Here is a 20417-nt window from a genome sequence, read left to right as displayed (position 1 = left end):
TGCAATGTACTACGTTTTTGATTGTTGAACAATAAGTTGAATTTAAAAAGTAAAGGATGAATAAAAAATTCGGACAGAGAATAGAAAAACGGGGTAAAGCACATGATGATGATTGTACGGAAGAGTATTAAGGCCATGCAGGAGAAAAAGTATTTGAGAGGAAGAAGATTTTTTTTTATTGTTCACTTCGAGAAAAAAGTCGAAATGACGAGATAAACGTTGAAATACATTTTGACTTTTTTCTTGAAATTGTACTTGAACATTAATCTCGACATTTCGACTTTTTTCTAGACATTTCGACTTTTCAAAAATGTTTTCAATTTATTTTTAAACAAGATTTTTGATCATTGTAATACCAACATGTCCAGAGTGTATTAAAATTTAAAAAAAGGTGCTGAGGTTGTTCATACGGAAGAGTATCAGGGCCATGCAGGACAATTTTTTTTTTATTGTGCACTTCGAGAAAAAAGTCGAAATGTCGAGATTAATGTTGAAATACAATTTCAAGAATAAAGTAAAAACTTTGTGAATAAAGTTGAAAATTTCGAGAATAAATTCAAAATTTCTCAACATTTCAACTTTTTTCTCGACATTTTGACTTTTTTCTAGACATTGTACTTGAACATTAATCTCGAAATTTCGACTTTTTTCTCGACATTTCGACTTTTTTCTGGCAGCGCATGAAAAAAAAATCTTTATTTTATATTAATATTTATTTAATATTTGTATTTTTCTGCTGCCTGGCCCTGATACTCTTCCGTATGATTGACATGCAGGTGGGCTGCCTGCAGACTGGGGGGGAGGTGGTACAGTATCACAGCCGGATACGAGTTTATGGTTAAAATAACACTATGCACTCTCACACGGCCCGTATGCACTGAGACGCCGTGAGGCTCCCGTTCCTCCCAGTTCTCCTCTGTCAGTCTGGGCCCCCGCGGCCCTCCAAGCATTCAGCAGCTCTCTCCACAAAAAGCACGCTCACTGAGGACTGCTGCTATTCTGGGAGCGCCCCCACTCCCTGCTCCACCACTCCTGTTTAGTCCCTGCACAGCCATCCACCACCTCTCTGTGCCCTTTTCTCCACTTTCACCTTAATCATTCATCCTATTTCAATGTGCTGTGCATTCATTATCCACCAAAGAGATTGGATCCTAATCCATAATAACCACAATTAATTTACTTTCTTTTTTTAAGGAAATTACTCAAGTTTAACAATTTGAAAATTCATAGAAAAATACCACTTAAAATCTTAATAATAATAAAAATACATTCATAAAACTCAAGGTCACCATACAACATAAAAAATGACAACAGGTTAAAAACATGGATGAATATTTTTTTTAAAAGGTGGAAGGAAGGAAGGAAGGAAGGAAGGAAGGAAGGAAGGAAGGAAGGAAGGAAGGAAGGAAGGAAGGAAGGAAGGAAGGAAGGAAGGAAGGAAGGAAGGAAGGAAGGAAGGAAGGAAGGAAGGAAGGAAGGAAGGAAGGAAGGAAGGAAGGAAGGAAGGAAGGAAGGAAGGAAGGAGTGGGTTTTAAGTGTGTTGGTAGTCAGACCGGGTACGGAGGAGTATAAGGGCCAGGCAGGAGAAAAATAAAAATAATATTTTAGAGGAGGAAGATTTTTTTTTTCATTATGCACTTTGAGAAAAAAGTTGAAATGTCGAGATTAATGTTGAAGTACAATTTCGAGAAAAAAGTCAAAATTTCACGAATAAAAATAAATTTAGACTTTTATGCCGCACAATAATAGAGATGCATTGATTTAGTGTCTTCTCCCGTCCCGCAAGAGAAATGTCCTGGACAAATCTATTTGATTTAATGTTAACATGATCATTGTGGAGCTTGATGGGTGATTGACAGTTCATAGGTCACCTGACTGAAAGTTAGATGTAAATCCATCATTGTCATCATCCACAAGCTATTTCATCTTTCACGCATCAATTATGTGATTGAGGTTATAGCAACGAGGCTGTGAGTGGCTCAAATAACACTAATAAATAACATAAAATAAACATAGTTAATGAATGAAACAAATTAATTTAACTCAACTTGGCCATTACATATCTGTGGAGGAAGAGAATGCTGCTGACCGACTGCTGGTTCCAATCCCTCGTCTCTTCCAAGATGCTCCACAGACACTAAACGCAGGTTCTCCAAATATCTGACTGGCCTTGCTTTGTCTTTGTTTTGTAAAGAACTTGTTTGAGGTTTATTTTCCACATCATTGTTTTCCATCTTATCGCTAGGCGACATCCCGATCCTGCAGTGTTTTTTTTTCAGCCACCCGCAGCAGAGTTCAAACCACCCGCTCCCGCCAGATTTGCGTTGGACCCAATCCCCCTGCAGCCCTCTAGTCTAGGCCTCTTTACCTAGCCTGCTGCCCCCGGGACCCAAACTGGGATAAGCAGAAGTTAAAAGATGGTTGGTTGGTTGGTTCCCTTGTCCACCACTTCTCTACAGCTCAGCTTAAAGCAGCTAGTTTTAGGATATGGCGTTAGCAGTCCCCACTTCAGAGGTTCACTACAGTAAATGCAGCATGTCATGAAGCTGGGCAGAGATAAAGATGGAGAGGCTCGGTAAGAGCAGCCGCGTAACGACGAAAAGTAACGAGGTTCAGAAACAATGACTACGTTTACATGCAGTCAAAATTCAGGTTAAGGTCAATATTCAGGTTACTGAAACATTCAGAATAATCTGTTTCCATGCGTGAGCAAACAGAGTTATCCCTGTAAACATGGTGCATTAATCATTCGGGATATCTGGATCAAACCAGCGACGCACAGAGAACGTCATGACACAATTCCCATCATTTCCGCTTCTTCTTCCTGTATCCAAATTCAATTCGCGCAAATTTTCTCTCACCTTCTTGTAAATCTTCTATCCCGGTACTTCTAGCGTCTACAAATGCAGAAATGTTCATATCCTTCATTACATTTATGAAGTGATTAGTCTCCTCCTTGTCTTGTGTTTCTCCTTGGACTCAAAAGACCAGGATTCCTTGTGAACAGAGCATGTGCAGAAAACAAATTCCTGTTCCGTTTGATGGGGATATTCCGTTTGGTGTTTACATGACCCAATATTCGGGTTTTAAAAGGAGGAACCCAGGGGTCATATTAGGGCTGGGCGATATATCGAGATTTTAATATATATATATCGATATATTTTCAAACGCGATATGGTACGAGACAATATCGTTTATATCGATATAGCTTTTGTTTTTTGTTTTTTTTTTATGATTTTGATATAGCTTATTTTGTGACAAATTGACTTGAATGTTTTATTTGAGATTTGCATAAATGTTTTGTTATTTGCACAACTGTCAACCTCAGTGGAAAAGTCTGCCTGTTCCTGTCTACATTGTATTAATTGCACAGTGTATTTTAATTTAATTGTTATGCAGGAAAGGGATATTTGTTTTATTTTATTCAAGAAGCATTTTTATTCTATATATGCAGGCAGTTTATTTTTATTTCATTTGTTTTATACATTTTGATATAGTGCAGACCTCTGTTAATAAAGGAACCTGTGTGACATTTGGCACTTGGCTTTGTATTAAAACTGAAAAACTAAAAAAAATGAAGCTAACAGAGATGCTATGCTATAATGCTTTGGGGGAAACCCCAATTATGGCACAGAAAAAATATCGATATATATCGAGTATCGCCATTCAGCTAGAAAATATCGAGATATGACTTTTGGTCCATATCGCCCAGCCCTAGGTCATATTTGGGTTTTTAAAAACCGGAATATGAGCAAATTCGGGTTATTCAAAGGGGTTATTGGTGTTTACATGGCCGTGCACAACTGGGTTATTGCTAATATTCCGGTTTTAAAAGGGTTATTGAGTGCATATAAACTCAGTCAATTAAATACTTCCAACCCTAGAGGATCCTGGCACAAGTGTCACAGTCTGGGTCTACAAAAACTGCAAGAAAGAAAGAGAACCCATTCTCTGCAGCGACACCTGTCTGGGAGCGAGCGGCTGGCCGGCGTCCGGTGCGTGGGTCTGTTTGTGCCCCGCGAACAAGGACCTGTTGTCAAAGCCACCAGTGTGACTCGCTCTTCCTCCTACTCAACGTCATCACCCATGAATTGTTATTCAGGGACCCAAAATAGAACATTAAACTGGAGACATGAAAGATCTCTTTTAGATAAACAAAAGCAGAGCAGGAAATGGTGAACCACCGTCCACGTTTGAAAAACATACTCAGCAGGTTTTAAGACAGTTTCCTCCATTTAACCTAATCTATCATCTGTAACACACACACACACACACATACACACACTAAACCAACACCGCGGCACCAGATGACATCGTCCACATTTATACTTTTACAATTTTGCAGTTTCCTCTCTCCGATAAGAACACAGACACCGTTACCTTTTACGTCATGTCTGCCATAGATAAATGTACAGGTACACGTGTCCTCAGACGGGACGGCAAACACAAACTATGGTGGACACAAATCTGTGCTGGTGTTTGAGCGTTGAACACAGGGATGAAAAGATGCAGAACACACCCAGCTGCACTTTACACACAAAAATAAACCACATAAAAGTGGGGTTCTTGTCAATAGAGGGAATGCGCATGATGTCACAGATGCGACTTCACAGCGGGTTAATGTACGCACACTGAGTGGCAGAAAGACTGAGTGGCAGAAAGACTGAGTGTCAGAAAGACTGAGTGGCAGCATAAACTTTGGAAAACATCTAAAATTGGAAAGAGCTGTTGTGCGATCGACTCATATATTTAGCAAGAAATCGCAGTTATCGTTTTACAGACTGCCGAAAAATAAGCTTAAAGGGGACCTATTATGAAAAACAGGTTTTTTCTTGCTTTAACATATATAAAGTGGTCTCCCCTCAGCCTGCCAACTCAGAGAAGGAGGAAAGCAACCAAATTCTGCAGTGTCTGTACAGTCGCCCGGATGAGCCGTCCAGTGTGATGTGGATCTACGAGCCGTTCAGAGTTTGGCCTCTGATGCGTGAAACCACGCCCACAACTATAAAACCGTGTAACTGTATGAGAGTGTCCGACTATCGTAGCACTGCGTGACATCGGACGCTCTCTGTCCATCTCCCTCCAGCAGCTGCCACTTTGAGGTTTTTGTAGGAGGAATCATAGAGATAACTTCTCATTTCAACTAACTGGATCAGCCGTTCCTCATCTATAACTGTTTCCTACAGCGCTTTCAACCGGCTTTCAACGCGAGCGACAGGAAGAAAATAGAAGCAGGGCGTCCGACAAATGTTCAGCTCAAAACGGTGCGTCGCTGCGGCCAGTTAGGACAGTCCAATAGAAAATAAAGCAATGGAATTAGATTTTGTCGGGGACGCTCGCTCGCATGCAGTTATGACACGGTGTAACTAACTCTATCGCGTCATTCAGGCAGCCAATCAGCACAGAGCCTCATTATCATAGTTCGGTGTCCTCATCACTTTAATTTCTACAACAAATCCTGCCTTGAAGTCGGACCAAGCGTCAAGACTTTTGTAAGCCTTCAAGCTTTGCTTCGTGTATTTCCCCGGCGTAGAAATTAAGTACATATAAATATCAGGAAACTGGATTTGTGGCCAAATATTAATGTCCATGGACCACTGGTTCTTGGTAACTGTACCAAATATTAATGTCCATGGACCACTGGTTCTTGGGGTAACTGTACGGGTCACTGTCAAGTCCAACTGCCTTTAATTTAAGCCGATAATCAGCTGTTATCCCGTCTTCTCCACCAGTTGCAGCTGTTTTTGCTGATGTTTCACAACTCAGTAAGGGGGCTGGTCCAGTGGGGAAGTGACTTCAATGCAGACCCTCTATAAACAGAACGCGATCATGCCATCTGGTTCACTTCATACCTGCGATACTTGAGCCACAGAACTCTGGTCTTCTCTCAGCATCTGCTCGGACACTAAAGATGCTCGTCTCAGGTAGATGACGGGAGCTCAGCCTCATGTCCACCGAGACGAGCCACAGCTGAAGTTCTAGGCACCGCCACGCTTGCGTCCGCTTACATGATTTCATCTCCATCCATGGATGACAGGAATGCCTGGTGTTTGTTGCAGGAAGCCCCTGAAAATAAATAAGGCAATCAACAATGGCTATGTTTTAGTGTCATTCTCATTCATGAGGCATTATGGAGAGTGTCTATGAAGGGATACTCCCTCACTTGATGTGGAGATATTCTGTACTAACCCATAAGAACCCAGGCCCATTTCTACTTGAAGAAGAAATACGGGGGTGCAAAGCAGGGATGAATATGTGTCATTATTAGGGCTTAGTGTTGTTTTTGTCAGCCTGTTTTTCAATTCTAGTTTTAGTCTAGTCTTTGGGTCAAGCTATCATTTTAGTTTTTATTAGTTTTAGTCACGTTCATTCTCCTTTTAGTCGTGTCAAGTTTCAGTCGACTAAAAGTCTGAGCATTTTAGTCAGAATTGTCCATGACCATTTTAGTCTAGTTTTAGTCAAAGATTGTATTTAGCCAAACTCATTTTACAATTTAAACAAGGTTATCTTCTTATTATATTATTGTTACCTTATAGACTCAATAATACATTCATTCCAGATACAGAAGACTCTAGTTTGAGTTTACAACATATTTATTTTTCTGCATTTCTCTCCATCTTTTTCTTTTTCAATGACACATTGGGTTTGTTTTCCACGTCTATGTAGGAAAGTGGATCCAAAGATCTAAAGATTAAACTGGTTTAAAGACTAAACCAGAGGAAACTACTTAAAACATGGAGATTAAGGATCTTTGTAAGAACATTTCGTCTCGTTTTGGTCAATGAAAATGAAGACACATTTTAGCAGAGTTTTTATTCTGTAATCTACATTTTAATCTGGTTTTTATTGGTCTACAATATTGCATTATGTATTTAATTATCGTTATCGTCACATGACCAGCATGTTCGTTGCGTCTCGTTTCGTTTTCCTCAGGTGATAAAGGTTCGTTGACGACGATATTTAGTCATAATTTTTGTTGACGAAAGCATCTTTATTGGTGCTTATGAGTATCTGAATGAATTGCTTTGCATAAAGACTAAGAGGGCGAGCTTAGCTGTGATGTCAGATCCTTCAGTCAGATCCTTCAGACGTCTACAAGACAATAGCTGATACAACCCCATGGACAAGGGATTCCTGTGGGAAGCCTTTTACTTTTACTACACTTTATCTGGGGCTGCAATCACAAATCCCACTTGTGACTTTACTGTGCAAAAAGGTAGCGTTTCTGTTGACCTTGTTCGGAGTTGGCATCGATGTCTCTAGGCTCGGAGGCCTGTGGGATAGATCAGAGCTGTGTGCTCTGGAGTGATCAATATAAAGGATCATTCCCATTGTTATCAGCTACAAGTGTGCACATGCACGGGGATGTACCTGGGGATTTCAGTCATTCTCTGATTGCAACACTAATGCTGCATTTAGTCCATGTTCCAGACCAGATATCAGCACCACTCAAGGTGACAAAACCTGCTTATAAGTTTTGAAAATATCTATGTCTATAGATGATATTCTGGTATGAAAACCTTCCTGAGTGGCAGCTGGATCATAGTTATCAGCTCATGAAGTTAAAACCCCCTTCAGAAAATGACATTTTAGATGCTGCTGCATATCCTGGTTTAGACTTATGTACAGGATATCTGTCAATGTTCCACAATATTGTCTTTGGTATCATTTTAAAGGAGACCTTTTAAGCATTCATTCAAGCTAAGATGTGAATCTTTCTGACCAACATAGAGGTCACTGCAGCTCTTTAAACTATAAACAACACACATTTTTACACCATTTTCACCTAAATGATATACTATATTTTATCCCTGTGTCATCTAGGAACAACAGAGACACAAAATACAAAAACTGGAATACTCACAGGACCATAAGGATTCAGGAAATGTATAATAAACCCCTACTATATCATTGTTGCAGGTCATTGTGAGCCTTAAACTAGAAGAGCAGCATTAGGCTGCTATGAACCACTGCAAAAACTCAAAATCTTAACAAGAATATTTGTCTTATTTCTAGTTAAAATGTCCCATTTTTAGTCAAAGAAAATCTCATTACACTTAAAACAAGACTCATCACTGGAAAAAACAACAATTTTCACCAGTTTCAAGTAGATTTTCACATAAAATAAGTAGAAATAAATCTGCAAGATTTTATTGCTTGTAATGAGAAGATACATTTTGTTCCACTAGCAGATTTTTGTACTTATTTCAAGTGAAAATGTACTTGAAACAGGTGAAAATTGTCAAATAACAAGTTATTTTTACTGGTAATGACTCTTTTTTTAAGTGTAATGAAATTTTTTGACTAAAAATGAGACATTTTAACTAGAAATAAGACAAATATTCCTGGTAAGATTTTGAGTTTTTGCAGTGAAACTATAACAGCCACTGATGTCACAAACTGGTCTTTATCCTGCAAATACAGGACATAAAGAACACCACAATGAGATAAGGAACCAGCTTAGTTTTATAAACAACATTATAAACATAACAATATACAAACATATATAACAAACGTTCATCTGATGGATTTTTGGATAAATCTACAGCAGAGTCGCCTCGTAAAAATGACTCAAGACTTAATAAAAATGCATCAAACGCGACTGAAACACATTGTGCCCTGCTGAATCAATAAGCCACAGTAGGGTTAGGACCGGAAGCAGCCTGCGGCCCGGGATGTGAATCAAGCTGACATTATTTCAAGGCAGGTCCGGGGGCTGGGGCCGGAATGCCTGAGGGGCCTTTCTGCAGGAGAGGGCAACGTGAATGAATCAAATGTGTTTTACACGCACAAGCATCCACCCACCAGGGAGGGAAGGAGCCGGCTGGAGCCCCCAGCGTCACAGGAGAAGCCCACCACCACCACGAGGAGCAGAAACACCGAGCTGTTCTCTCCCCCGCCGCGCAACTTGACAAACGAGCCCTTTGTGAGGAAACGGACCACGTACATAACGGTCAGCACCGCGATGGGACAGCAACACACTCACACACCACACTGGGAACAAACGCACACACGCACAGGCCTGGCAGCTTTTAAAAAGCACCAACTGCAAAGAGGTTGTCAATTATTTATTGATGTGCACGGTTCGCACAGGCCACAGATTTTTTTTTTTGTCCTGCTGGTTAAAACCTGGTACACGTGACTGAGCAACGTCACACATATGTATGTATGTATGTACAGTATGTATGTATGTATGTATGTATGTATGTATGTATGTATGTACAGTATGTATGTATGTATGTATATACATATATATATATATATATACATATACATACATATATATATATATATATACAGTGTTGGGGTAGTTACTCAAAAAAGTAATCCATTACATATTACTAGTTACTTTTAAAAAAGTAATCCCTTACACTACTTAGTTACTGGTTGCTGAAAGTAACTAGTTACATTACTTTTGGATTACTCCGCAATATCACCTGAGCTGCACAATAACTCGATTGCCAATGAACAACATATAAAGGATTGTCTCAGAAAATTAGAATATTGTGATTTTCTGTAATGCAATTACAAAAACAAAAATGTCATACATTCTGGATTCATTACAAATCAACTGAAATATTGCAAGCCTTTTATTATTTTAATATTGCTGATCATGGTTTACAGCTTAAGAAAACTCAAATATTCTATCTCAAAAAATTTGAATATTCTGGGAATCTTAATCTTAAACTGTAAGCCATAATCAGCAATATTAAAATAATAAAAGGCGTGCAATATTTCAGTTGATTTGTAATGAATCCAGAATGTATGACAATTTAGTTTTTTTAATTGCATTACAGAAAATCAAAATATTTAAATTTTCTGAGACAGTCCTGTGTGTGTGTGTATGTATGTATGTATGTATTAGGGGTGTAACGACACTAATCTCACGATACGATACACGATATTGAGGTCACGATAACGATACGATACGATATTATAGCAGTATTTTTTAACAACCTTGATAGAGGAATATATGACTGGAAAAAAATTGTCTTTTATTTGAAAGACACATAATACAAAACAATACTGTGCATTTGCCCTATTGTTACAGTTTGTAATACTTTATAACTGTTTAAGTTTTAAAGAGAAAGCCAGGCCAACCATTTTCCACAAACTGAACTAAAAGTAAATGTCAGGTTTGCATTATGCATCTTCAGTTTCATACAAGTACAAATATTTAGACACAAACTGAATAGTTTCTCTCATGTATGATTTGACTTTTTTCTTTTCCAGAAATTTAACAACTAAAATTGGATAAATAAATACAAGTAAATAAATACATACAATTTTACATCATAAAAAAGATTGATTCATGCTCACCTTATAAGTGTAAGAGGAGATTTATTTTTGTTAAGAAGTTTATTTTGGTAATTCAGGGTTCATTATTTTATAAATATATTCTTTATATTCTGTAAATCAGGGACTATAATGACACTAGTCAGTTTATCTGTAGTGATTAGTCTGTTTTAGATTGGGCGGAGTGATACGCCACAGGACGGCACTAGGTGCTGTGTTGATGTTCTAAAATCCTACGCTGTTGAGCGAACGTTGAAGTACACGCAAACTCACGCAGAAGTTGTCCCGTGTTTATCCTACTCACGACCCGAAAAAGGTTTAATTTAATAAGGTAAGGCTTAACTCTACACCAGACTTAAATAAGTAAAGGTTCAGAGCTCAAAACAGGACCGCAAAACGGGACTACTTTCTTCTGAGCGGAGTAAGATTTTGGTCCGCGGGTCGAGATGCGGTCGCGGCCGCGGTCGGATGCGCGTTACTAGTCAACACAATAGATTAATAATAATAACCCAATATCAGATACAGTTTGTCACCTCCACGACACGTATCGTGACGTTTTTGTATCGTGAAATTTCGTGGCACAATATATTGTTACACCCCTAGTATGTATGTATACATACACACACATTGTTTGAATTTGTTGATGTTATAAAATATATGAATATGTATTGTTTTTATTTATATCTAAATGTTAAACAAATGACGCTATTTTTTATTTATTTTCCGTTTTTCCTTTCCTTTTTATATGCTACCTCTTTAGGTTTGCTTTTCATTTCTTGTTGTAATGTACTGTGTATTATGTGTTGGACCCCAGGAAGAATAGCTGCAGTTTAGCTGTAGCTAATGGGGATCCAGATCAAACTATAAGCACGAGTTTGGCAGATTTTGCAGTTTGTTATGCATCATGGAGACGCTGGTCCACGGCTGCAGCTCCATCCAAGTAGACAAAAACACACGCAAACACCACCCAGTCCCAAGAGAGTGTGAGAAAGGCCAAAAATAAACCGCTCACACCCACACACACACACACACACACACACACACAGTCATGGGGCGATCTAAACACTGCCAGTGTACGAGGTGAGAGCGTAAAGTAAGGGGATTGCCCAAGCAGCAAACGTGTAGTGCTTTGTGGTGTTTTGTTTTGCTCATACTTTCTAAATACTCACACGGCAGTGACCTTGCTAGGCCAGCACAAAAACACAAGCAGAGAGACGCAGGATTGCTTCATGTTCTCTCTTCTTCTAACTGGGCCTGTGTCTCATATTCATTCCTAAAAACGGATTTGTATGTCTAAAGATCGATTTTTGTTTCATCATTTCATTACAACTTTTTGTATTTTTTTGTTTATGCTCAAAAGAGGAATGTTTTGTTGGACACAAGAATAACTATGCCATGTTTTTGCCTTTAAATATGTTTAAAGGTATGAAAACATTAAAGTTTTCAGTTAGAATTGCATAAATTGTCTATATTTCATTACTTTATATACTGTATTGGGGTTACATTTGCATAAAATGCTAAAACCCAAATTCTCAAAAATTAAAAACCGAAATAGACCAAAAATGGAAAAAATTAAAAGGGAATGTGGGAAAAAATAAAAGCGATTTCATCCATCTCTGTTTCCTCCCTGGATCTGTTTGGTAATTCTGCCCCACGATGTTTCTGAAAGCAGTTCTATCAGCATTCTGGGAGCTGATTGGTCCTTACAGCATCATTAGCTGCAATACTTGCTGTTGAATCTCAATATAATACTAGTATGAATATGTTGCATAACTACACACTCATATAATTCATGCAACAGCTCAAAAAACAGTTTTAATAACACTAACCCAAATCAATATCGGAATCGAATAATCGATTCTGAATCTTAAGAATCTGATCGATTCTTGACAGTTGAATCGATCCCCAGCCCTGCTTCTAACGACTATCACTTTGTGATGACGTGTGACGAAGATGCAGGTTAATCATCTCCAGGTCTCCAGTACTGAGACCTGTACTAGTTATATACCATAACTGATGTTCTGCAGCTTTGAGGCAGCGTTTCCTGAGTACTTTTGCCCCTAAAACTGGCTAGCTGTTGCATCAAAAGTGGCGAGGTGATAGATGCTCAAAAAGAAAATTGAGAACTTTCAGTTTTATTTATTAAATTGACTACGTACCAGTTTATCACAAAATGCATCCCCCTTATGCACAACCTGATGGGCTCTAGATGTTTTTGACATAAATGTCTGAATCAGCAGCAACTTCTAAGTTACAAAAGTGAAGCTTGACATTTGCAAAAGCTTTTTTAATTGATAAATGTTAAGTCAAGTTCATCATTGTATATATATTTTTATTTTGTTAAATCAATCATGAATTTGGTGGACTTGTGGAAAAGGCAAAATAAAGTTTGATCTAATAATCATAATAATATTAAGACATTAAATGTGTAATATTAACACATTTTTGAATGAATCAATTTCAAATAAGAAAAGTGAGGCGTCCTGTATTTTCATGGACTTCATCACGTCCGTGTTTAAAGCAAGGGGGTCAAATAAATCATTAATCAGCAACAGAGAAGAACAGAAAAATGGAAAATGTGCACCGGTTAGTCAAACAATATTCAGACACCGAAGCTCTTCATCACACCCACGGTTTGTCTTTAAATTGGCTTATAATTAAACCGGTACGCATCGGGCTCCACAGAAAGATTCCCCTGCAGAGTCACTGCCGATTCATGCTGATAACGTCAGCACAGCACTGAAACGTTTTGAAATACATTGTGTTTAATCTACGTTTAGTTTAGATGTGTAAGATGCTGAAACATGTTTGTTAAGTAAACTCCAAATTCACTTGAAAACCAGTCTCGCGTGTGAACCAATGATACTAATGAGCCAGGATTCAACTGTAATAAGAGCCCGCCGAGACGCTCTGCTGGACAAAGGAAGCCTGCAGGGGGAGATCATGTGACACAAAACAGGAGAGAAACACTTTCTCTGTCAGCAATGAATAGGAGACGCCACAAAGAGTTAAGAAGAGTGAAATGCTACGCTTTCTTTCCAGGAGATCAGATGCTCACAAATACCTTACTACTCAAACACGGTGTACACGTAACCTTTGTTAAGCATTGAGAAAAACAAAAAGGATGAAGAATAACTGACTGTCAGATCATTACACTCAGTGAGCGTGACGTTGGGCCACAGTCCTGTGTTGAATATGGGAAGACTTGATTTCTTACCCAGCGTTCACACTGAAAGCGTCACGGGCGTCATAGGCAGCCGGCTGCCATTCATTGTCCATGAAAACGCGCGTCGAGGAGCGGCCAGAGCACCGCGTCAATTTGAAGTTGAAAAATCTCAACTTTATGCAAATGAGCAGCGGTGACGCCGAGGCAGCGTCCAATCACAGACCGGGATTCCCGAAGCGAGAAGCCTCAATGCAGATTGTACTTTCATGTAAACACAAACGTACACTCACTCACATGCGTACATGAGCAGAGCTGTGCACTAACACACTTATTTTATCAGGAATTAATATATTTCATCCAGCAAACTGACATTTTTGCTGATTAGACTGCCGTTTTTACCTGAACTGCTCATGTGAAACACTAACTGATGGTTGAGGGGCTGGATGGTCCCAACGATTTTATTTGCTAGATTGATCCAACGAAAAATAATTAAAACCCGTGCTTATTAATCACAAAACACAGGTTAAACATCATGACCAAATCCGCTCCGACCCGGTGTGTCAGGATCAGCGCAGACAGACTGCAGCTTAGCCTGAATTATGGTTCCGCGTTAAATCGACGGCGTAGGGTCACAGTACGGTGTGCGTCGCCGCGTACCCTACGCCGTCGGTTCTGCGTTGGTGTGACGTGGAACCATAAATCAGCCTATGCGGATTTATGGTTCACCGGGAGCAAGGGCTCTGGCGATCCGCTGACCAAACTTGTTAAGGAGCATCAAACTCATTCTTATCTACGCGAAATAACGCTAAAATATAAAGAAGACGTCCCAAAGTGTGATCTATGGTGAAATAGGAAACTGAAGATGTGTACGCTATATGAGTAGGCTGTTCCCACTGTTCCCTCCAGTTCTGCAGCGCAGCTTTAGCCCCGCCCACTGCAGCTTTAGTCCCTCCCACTGCAGCTTTAGTCCCTCCCACTGCAGCTTTAGCCCCGCCCACTGCAGCTTTAGTCCCTCCCACTGCAGTTTTAGCCCCGCCCAGTGCAGCTTTAGTCCCTTCCACTGCAGCTTTAGCCCCGCCCACTGCAGCCATCGACAGTACATGCAGCTTTCAGTGTGAACGCACCAAACAGCGAGATGCTGGCGTCGGGAGATTTTGACGCTTTCAGTGTGAACGCAGGGTTACAGCTGACCGCATGGTTTGAAACAAAGGAACCTCCATAATGACTCAAAACCAAAGCGGGCTTTGCATTTGCGGCCCTTTGGTGATAAGGAATAGCCCCTCATTGGGCATGGACCCCAAAACGCTGTCGATTTATGGCAGCGCAGGCCTGGCTAGAAAGAGCAGGCTTTCTTGCTCTCTTTCCTCCTCTCTTTCTCTCAAGATCTCTTCTACCTCGGACCTGTCCACGGTCCCATGGAGTTCTCTGTGAGCTATGGAGAAAGCCACAGCTCCTACTTTAGCATGAAGAGCTACTAGCTATGGGCCGGCCTTCTCCAGTATCGGGCCTGAAGAAGCGTCTGGTTGCCTTGGCAACCATAGTCTGCAACGCCGCAACGAGTCACCCGCAAATGTTCAGAGTCCCAGATGAGCCGAACCAGGGACCCTGCATGCACCGATGTGAATGCCTTTGGACTGACCTGCAGCTGAAGGAGGTCCAGCTGCAGTACCCATAATGCACCACTCATCCACACTGAGATGAGGAGAGCAGGAGAGAGAGAGCGTAACCATCCAGCTGTTCACCAAGGAACGCTGACCGGCCAGACCAAACCACCTTTTTCTTCAACTACAAAGATTCACGTAAGAGGCTGTTTTTGTGTCTGGGCAGAAAACATAGTTAACACATTTAACTAGCTTAGTTTTACATTGTGAGCCGGATCGCTGATCCCGTCACAACTGTGTTTATTAGCTTAAGTGTGTTTGTTTATATTATCATTTGTCTACCTTTGCATCCACTTGCTGGATCTTGATGACAACATGATCCACAACAGAAAAAAAGCACATTCTCATTTCCCAGTTGAATGACCAGAGCTACATGTGAAGTTAGTTTCACATTGGTCTCTGTGTGGGAAACATTTTCCTGATAAATCAGGTGGCGCCCCGTTTTGATTGATTCATTTTGATCCTCGTCTTTATTAATTATTAATAACTATAGTAAGACAATTATTAATAACTCTCTAATAACTGAACTCCCACCCCTTTGTGGCACAACAGTGGGATCCTATCAGAGCAAGCTGAGCTGCTTCGGAAGAGGAAAAACATTCAAATAGAAGAAGGAGGTAAGAGGGTCGATATTTTTGTGACGGCAGCATTAAAGCACGAAAAAGGAATCGAAGTTTTTAGAGCAGCTATGCTGTCTCAAGGACTGCATCCTCCCCGGGACATCCTTGCGTTTTTGAAGAAAACATTCCAACACCATTATCTGCACACATTAGAAAAGCATTGCTGATGAAGAGGAGGATATGAGTACTGGACTGCAGTCCCGACCTGAACCGACAGAGAAGACGACCTGAGAATTGTAAAATTAAGAGTAAGCCTGTGTTGAATAAATTCATTTTCCAATTCTAAATCGATATCATATTAATTCCTAAAATTGATTCGTATGTCTAAAGATTAATTTATTTTTTTTTAATCATTATTATATTTTCACCCGGTGAACTTTAATCCCAGTAGTCACATAATTTAATTCACACATGCGCTGTTGAGCTGTTGCAATTTCTTTCTTTTTTTGCACTTAAAATGGGTATTGAAAGGAATATTTGAGTTGTTTATTTCTTAGTTATTTATTTCATAAGAATAACTTTTGGTATTTTTTTGTTTATGCCAAAAAAAGGAATGTTTTGTTGGACACCAGAATAACTGGGGCCATGTTTTTGCCTTTAAATATGTTTACAAGTATGAAAATTAAAGTTTTCAGTTATCATTGCTTTAAATATACACTTTATTGGGCTTAAATTAGCATAAAATGCTAAAAACCAAATTCTCAAAAATTAAAAACCGAAAAACACAGAAAATTGAAAAAATAGAAACGGAATGTGTTAAAAAAAATTAAACCAATTTCATCTGTCTCTGTTTCCTCCCTGGATCTGTTTGGTAATTCTGCCACACGATGTTTCTGAAAGCAGTTCTATCAGCATTCTGGGAGCTGATTGGTCTTTACAGCATCATTAGCTGCAATACTTGCTGTTGGATCTCAATATAATACTAGTATTAATATGTTGCATAATTACACAGTCATATAATTCATGCAACAGCTCAAAAAACAGTTTTAATAACACTAACCTAAATCAATATCGAATTGAATCAAATCCTGATATTCGATTCTGAATCTTAAGAATCGGAATCAAATTGATTCTTGACATTTGAATCGATCCCCAGCCCTGATTAAGAGTATGTTGACAAACCCACACCCTCAGATGAGTTTACAAGACGAATGGAGCAAAATAACTCAAATGCTTCATGGTTTGGTATCTACAGTTCCAACTTTTAGGAATGTGTTCCAGACCAGGGGCCTCAGGCTCAACAGCCGGGTGCACGGTGCTTTTTAACGCCAGCCTGAACGGCCCAGGCCACTTTCATACGTGGTATCATTTGTGTCAAAGCGACAGCAGTCGGAACGATCATGACGCATTTCACCCGGCTTTGGCGTCACCACTCCTGGTTGAGACTCACATCCACACACACCTCTGTACGACGGTAGCAGCCACTGATGCACTAAAGGGTCAACATTTGGCCTCTTTTTCTCACTCTCCTTCTTTCTTGCGTCAGCTGGTACATTCAAATTGCCAGACGAGCACGTGAAGCATCCAAATGTACTTCTATAAAAGCCGCGCCCTGCGTGATGTCATGTTTTCCTCTGCTCATGCTCGTCACTTCTGGGCCAGTACCGTTCACACTTCAGTGTGATGAAGGCCGCATTAAAGTGATCATTTTGGAGAAAAAAAGGGGATTTGAGCATTAAGACCTGCGTAGGGACCAGCAGGGATGGAGGGAAAGACGAGACACAGATACAAACAATCAGGGCAGATAGGAACAAAAGGAGTCAAACTTTAACTAAACACAAGGACAGACTTTCAAAATAAAACAGGAAAGAAGTTAAACACCAGCTCAAAGTAAAGAACCAAGAAAAACACAAGAAATGAAACTCAAAACCCTACAGAAGATCCAAACTGTAACAAATGTCCATGAAAAACCACTCATCCAAGCAAGAAAATGGCATATTATATATATATATATATATATATATATATATATATATATATATATATATATATATATATATATATATATATACATACATATACATACATACACACATACACACACATCGTATTCTGCTTACATATGATGTAAACGTGATTTTGCCCGAACTCAAGCGTGCCCTGGAGCGCTTTGGCCACTGAGGACATTATTACGCCTTTACCATCAGAGGACACCAGTGGAACGAGTGAGAGCCATTTCTGCAAGGTGTGAAATAGCCGAGTCGGTACACGTCACCGTCGCTGAAATCAAGAATATTTTGGTGGATATGAAAATATCAATAATAAAATGAAGTAACATTTGGAGTGTCATATCCACATGGTGGGATCGACTTCCATCATCAGAGAAGCTACTGTCTAGACCAGGGGTCTGCAACCTTTATTATCAAAAGAGCCATTTTGCCCCCACTTCTACAAAGAAAGATTGTCGGGAGCCGCTAGAAATAACAGAGATTTCATTTCGTTCAACTCTCCAACGTGCTTTCTCTTCAAATACATTACTGACGTGCTCCCGTGAAGATATTTCATCATCATATGGGAAGGTGGCAACCCCCCCCCCCCCGCAGACTGACATCCTGTTGGGAAACTGGCACTGAGCTGGTCTGGATCTGGTCCCGTGCTCGGTGGCTGTGCAGCCACGTCTGACCGTTTCCTCTCAATCCATCCAACATCTTCTAATCACTTGTGATCAGAAGCTGAAACAGTCAAGTTCTTTCATTTTCCTCCAGGGGGAGTGTTCATTTTACTCTCTGCGTTGTGTGAAAGGTCTTTGCACGCAACATTACTGTAAGAAACGAGCGTGGGACTGTTGTCTGCATGGATCAAACAAGTCATTACCAGAAAAATAACTTGTTATTTGACAATTTTCACCTGTTTCAAGTAAATTTTCACTTTTTTCCAGTGATGAGTCTTGTTTTAAGTGTAATGAGATTTTTTCGACTAAAAATGAAACATTTTAACTAGAAATAAGACAAATATTCTGGTCCGTTTCCCTCCGTTTACAAGCAAACGTGAAGACGGAGTTTTTGCAAATCTCCACTTTGGCCGGAGTTTTCAGAGATGATGGTTTTGGTGACTTTGAGCTTCGTTTTAGTGTAAACGAACGGCCAAAACGCATGAAAACGCCACAGTTTTTGCTACGTGGAAACGGAGTCTGAGGTGTGGGAACGCAGCGCGGGGGGGCGTGTTGTTGTTGTAAACGTCATCTGATCGGCCTGATTTGAACTATTATTTTGAGAACGCCGATCAAAACCGATAGGGGCATTATCGGCCGATACCGATCGGTTGCCGATTGATCGGTGCATCTCTATAAGAAACTAGCGTGGGACTGTTGTCTGCATGGATCCCCAGAGGACTAGACATTTCAAACATCTCCAAAATCTAAAGACGTTCCATCATTCCTGACAACGCAGGGAAAAATAAAATCAGCAAATCTTTGACAATGTCAGGAGTAATGACTGAGAAGTTCAGCACTTGTGAAATAAACTGGATCTTTTTATTACCAAACTGGATCATCACGGCTCCAAATCAGTCAGAACATTAGCCACTTTGTCTCTGTAAATGTATTTGTCTGCATTCGTATCACATGACCCACTAATTTAATAAGATAATTAGATCTAGTGAGATTTAATGAGATCAGAGCGGACTTTTGATTTCATTGCAGACGTAGATAACAACGAGCTACAACCAACAGAGACTAATCTTGTACAAGATAAAGAGAAATGGAAAAAGTGTGCAGCCGTGGCTCCATTTAAATCAAAGAGGAGTATTGAGGTCAGAGTGGAGGTTGGAAGAAGTGAGGACGGGACATCCCTGCTGCAAGGACTGAGCTCTGACCTTCAGGTTGAGCTGCACACTTTGTACCGTTAATCCACTGGATTATTTAAGTGCCCAAAGGAGAAGGGAAAAAAGATAAACGCTTGAGGATGCAGGCTTCTCATTTTTTCTTCCTGGAAAGTTTGAATCGCAGCGCTAATCTGTCAATTTGGCGTTTATATGTTCCCCTCGTGCCTGTGAGTGTTGAGTTAATACACCGCACCTCTCAGCCACGACTCACAAGTAATCTACGCTGGTCAAAGCAGCTCATGCTCTATACATACACATACTTTATTTTCTTTAAATTCCAATTTACTGTTACAACCAACAAGCCTTTGCTTCATTGTATATGGGAATGTAAGAAACTCCTGGAATTTTGGAAAGATACCCTTTGCATGATTTCAAGATTAACAGAGTGTACGATTCCTGTTGAACCTAGATTATGTCTATTACATATAAACCCTGAAGACTTTGGTGCAAATGCAAAGAAAAGAAAGCTCATAGATTTTTGTTTGTTACAGTCAAAAGAGTAATAGCCTTGAAGTGGAAGGATGTTCACAGTCCTAATTCCACTCAGTGGTTAAAAGAGACGTCTTTACACCTAGTATTAGAAAAACTAACATACATTCTTAGAGGTAAAGTTGAAGAATTTAATGACATGTGGTCACCCTTTTTACATTTTATGGACAATCTGCCCAATGATGAAATCATCTAATCTTTTTTCTCATGAAAAAAGATTAGATGAGTTAATTGCTGTTTATTTTCAATGCCCCTTTTCTTGTGACAGGAAATGGGCTAATTAAGGCCCGAGCACTGACAGTGCGAAGGCCCTATTGTATCTGTAGGAGTTTTTGTTTTAATCCTCGTTTTTCTTCCAACGAA

The 20417-nt window shown here is 39.8% G+C and overlaps 1 protein-coding gene across 7 annotated transcripts in view; it reads right to left on the bottom strand.

The window, feature by feature from the left end:
• tnk2b (tyrosine kinase, non-receptor, 2b) overlaps positions 1–20417 on the bottom strand; it is a 126679-nt gene that overhangs the window by 102188 nt on the left and 4074 nt on the right. For all 7 annotated transcript variants that reach the window (XM_061732966.1, XM_061732963.1, XM_061732969.1 and 4 more), the window contains exon 2: positions 5853–6066. In XM_061732966.1, coding sequence (XP_061588950.1) covers positions 5853–5894 — 42 coding nt within the window. In that variant the 5' untranslated portion in view covers positions 5895–6066. The remainder of the gene's footprint in view (positions 1–5852; positions 6067–20417) is intronic.

Source organism: Cololabis saira, chromosome 10, assembly GCF_033807715.1.
Source record: "Cololabis saira isolate AMF1-May2022 chromosome 10, fColSai1.1, whole genome shotgun sequence".
Taxonomy (NCBI): Eukaryota; Metazoa; Chordata; class Actinopteri; order Beloniformes; family Belonidae; genus Cololabis; species Cololabis saira.
This window is presented reverse-complemented; position numbering and strand designations above follow the sequence as displayed.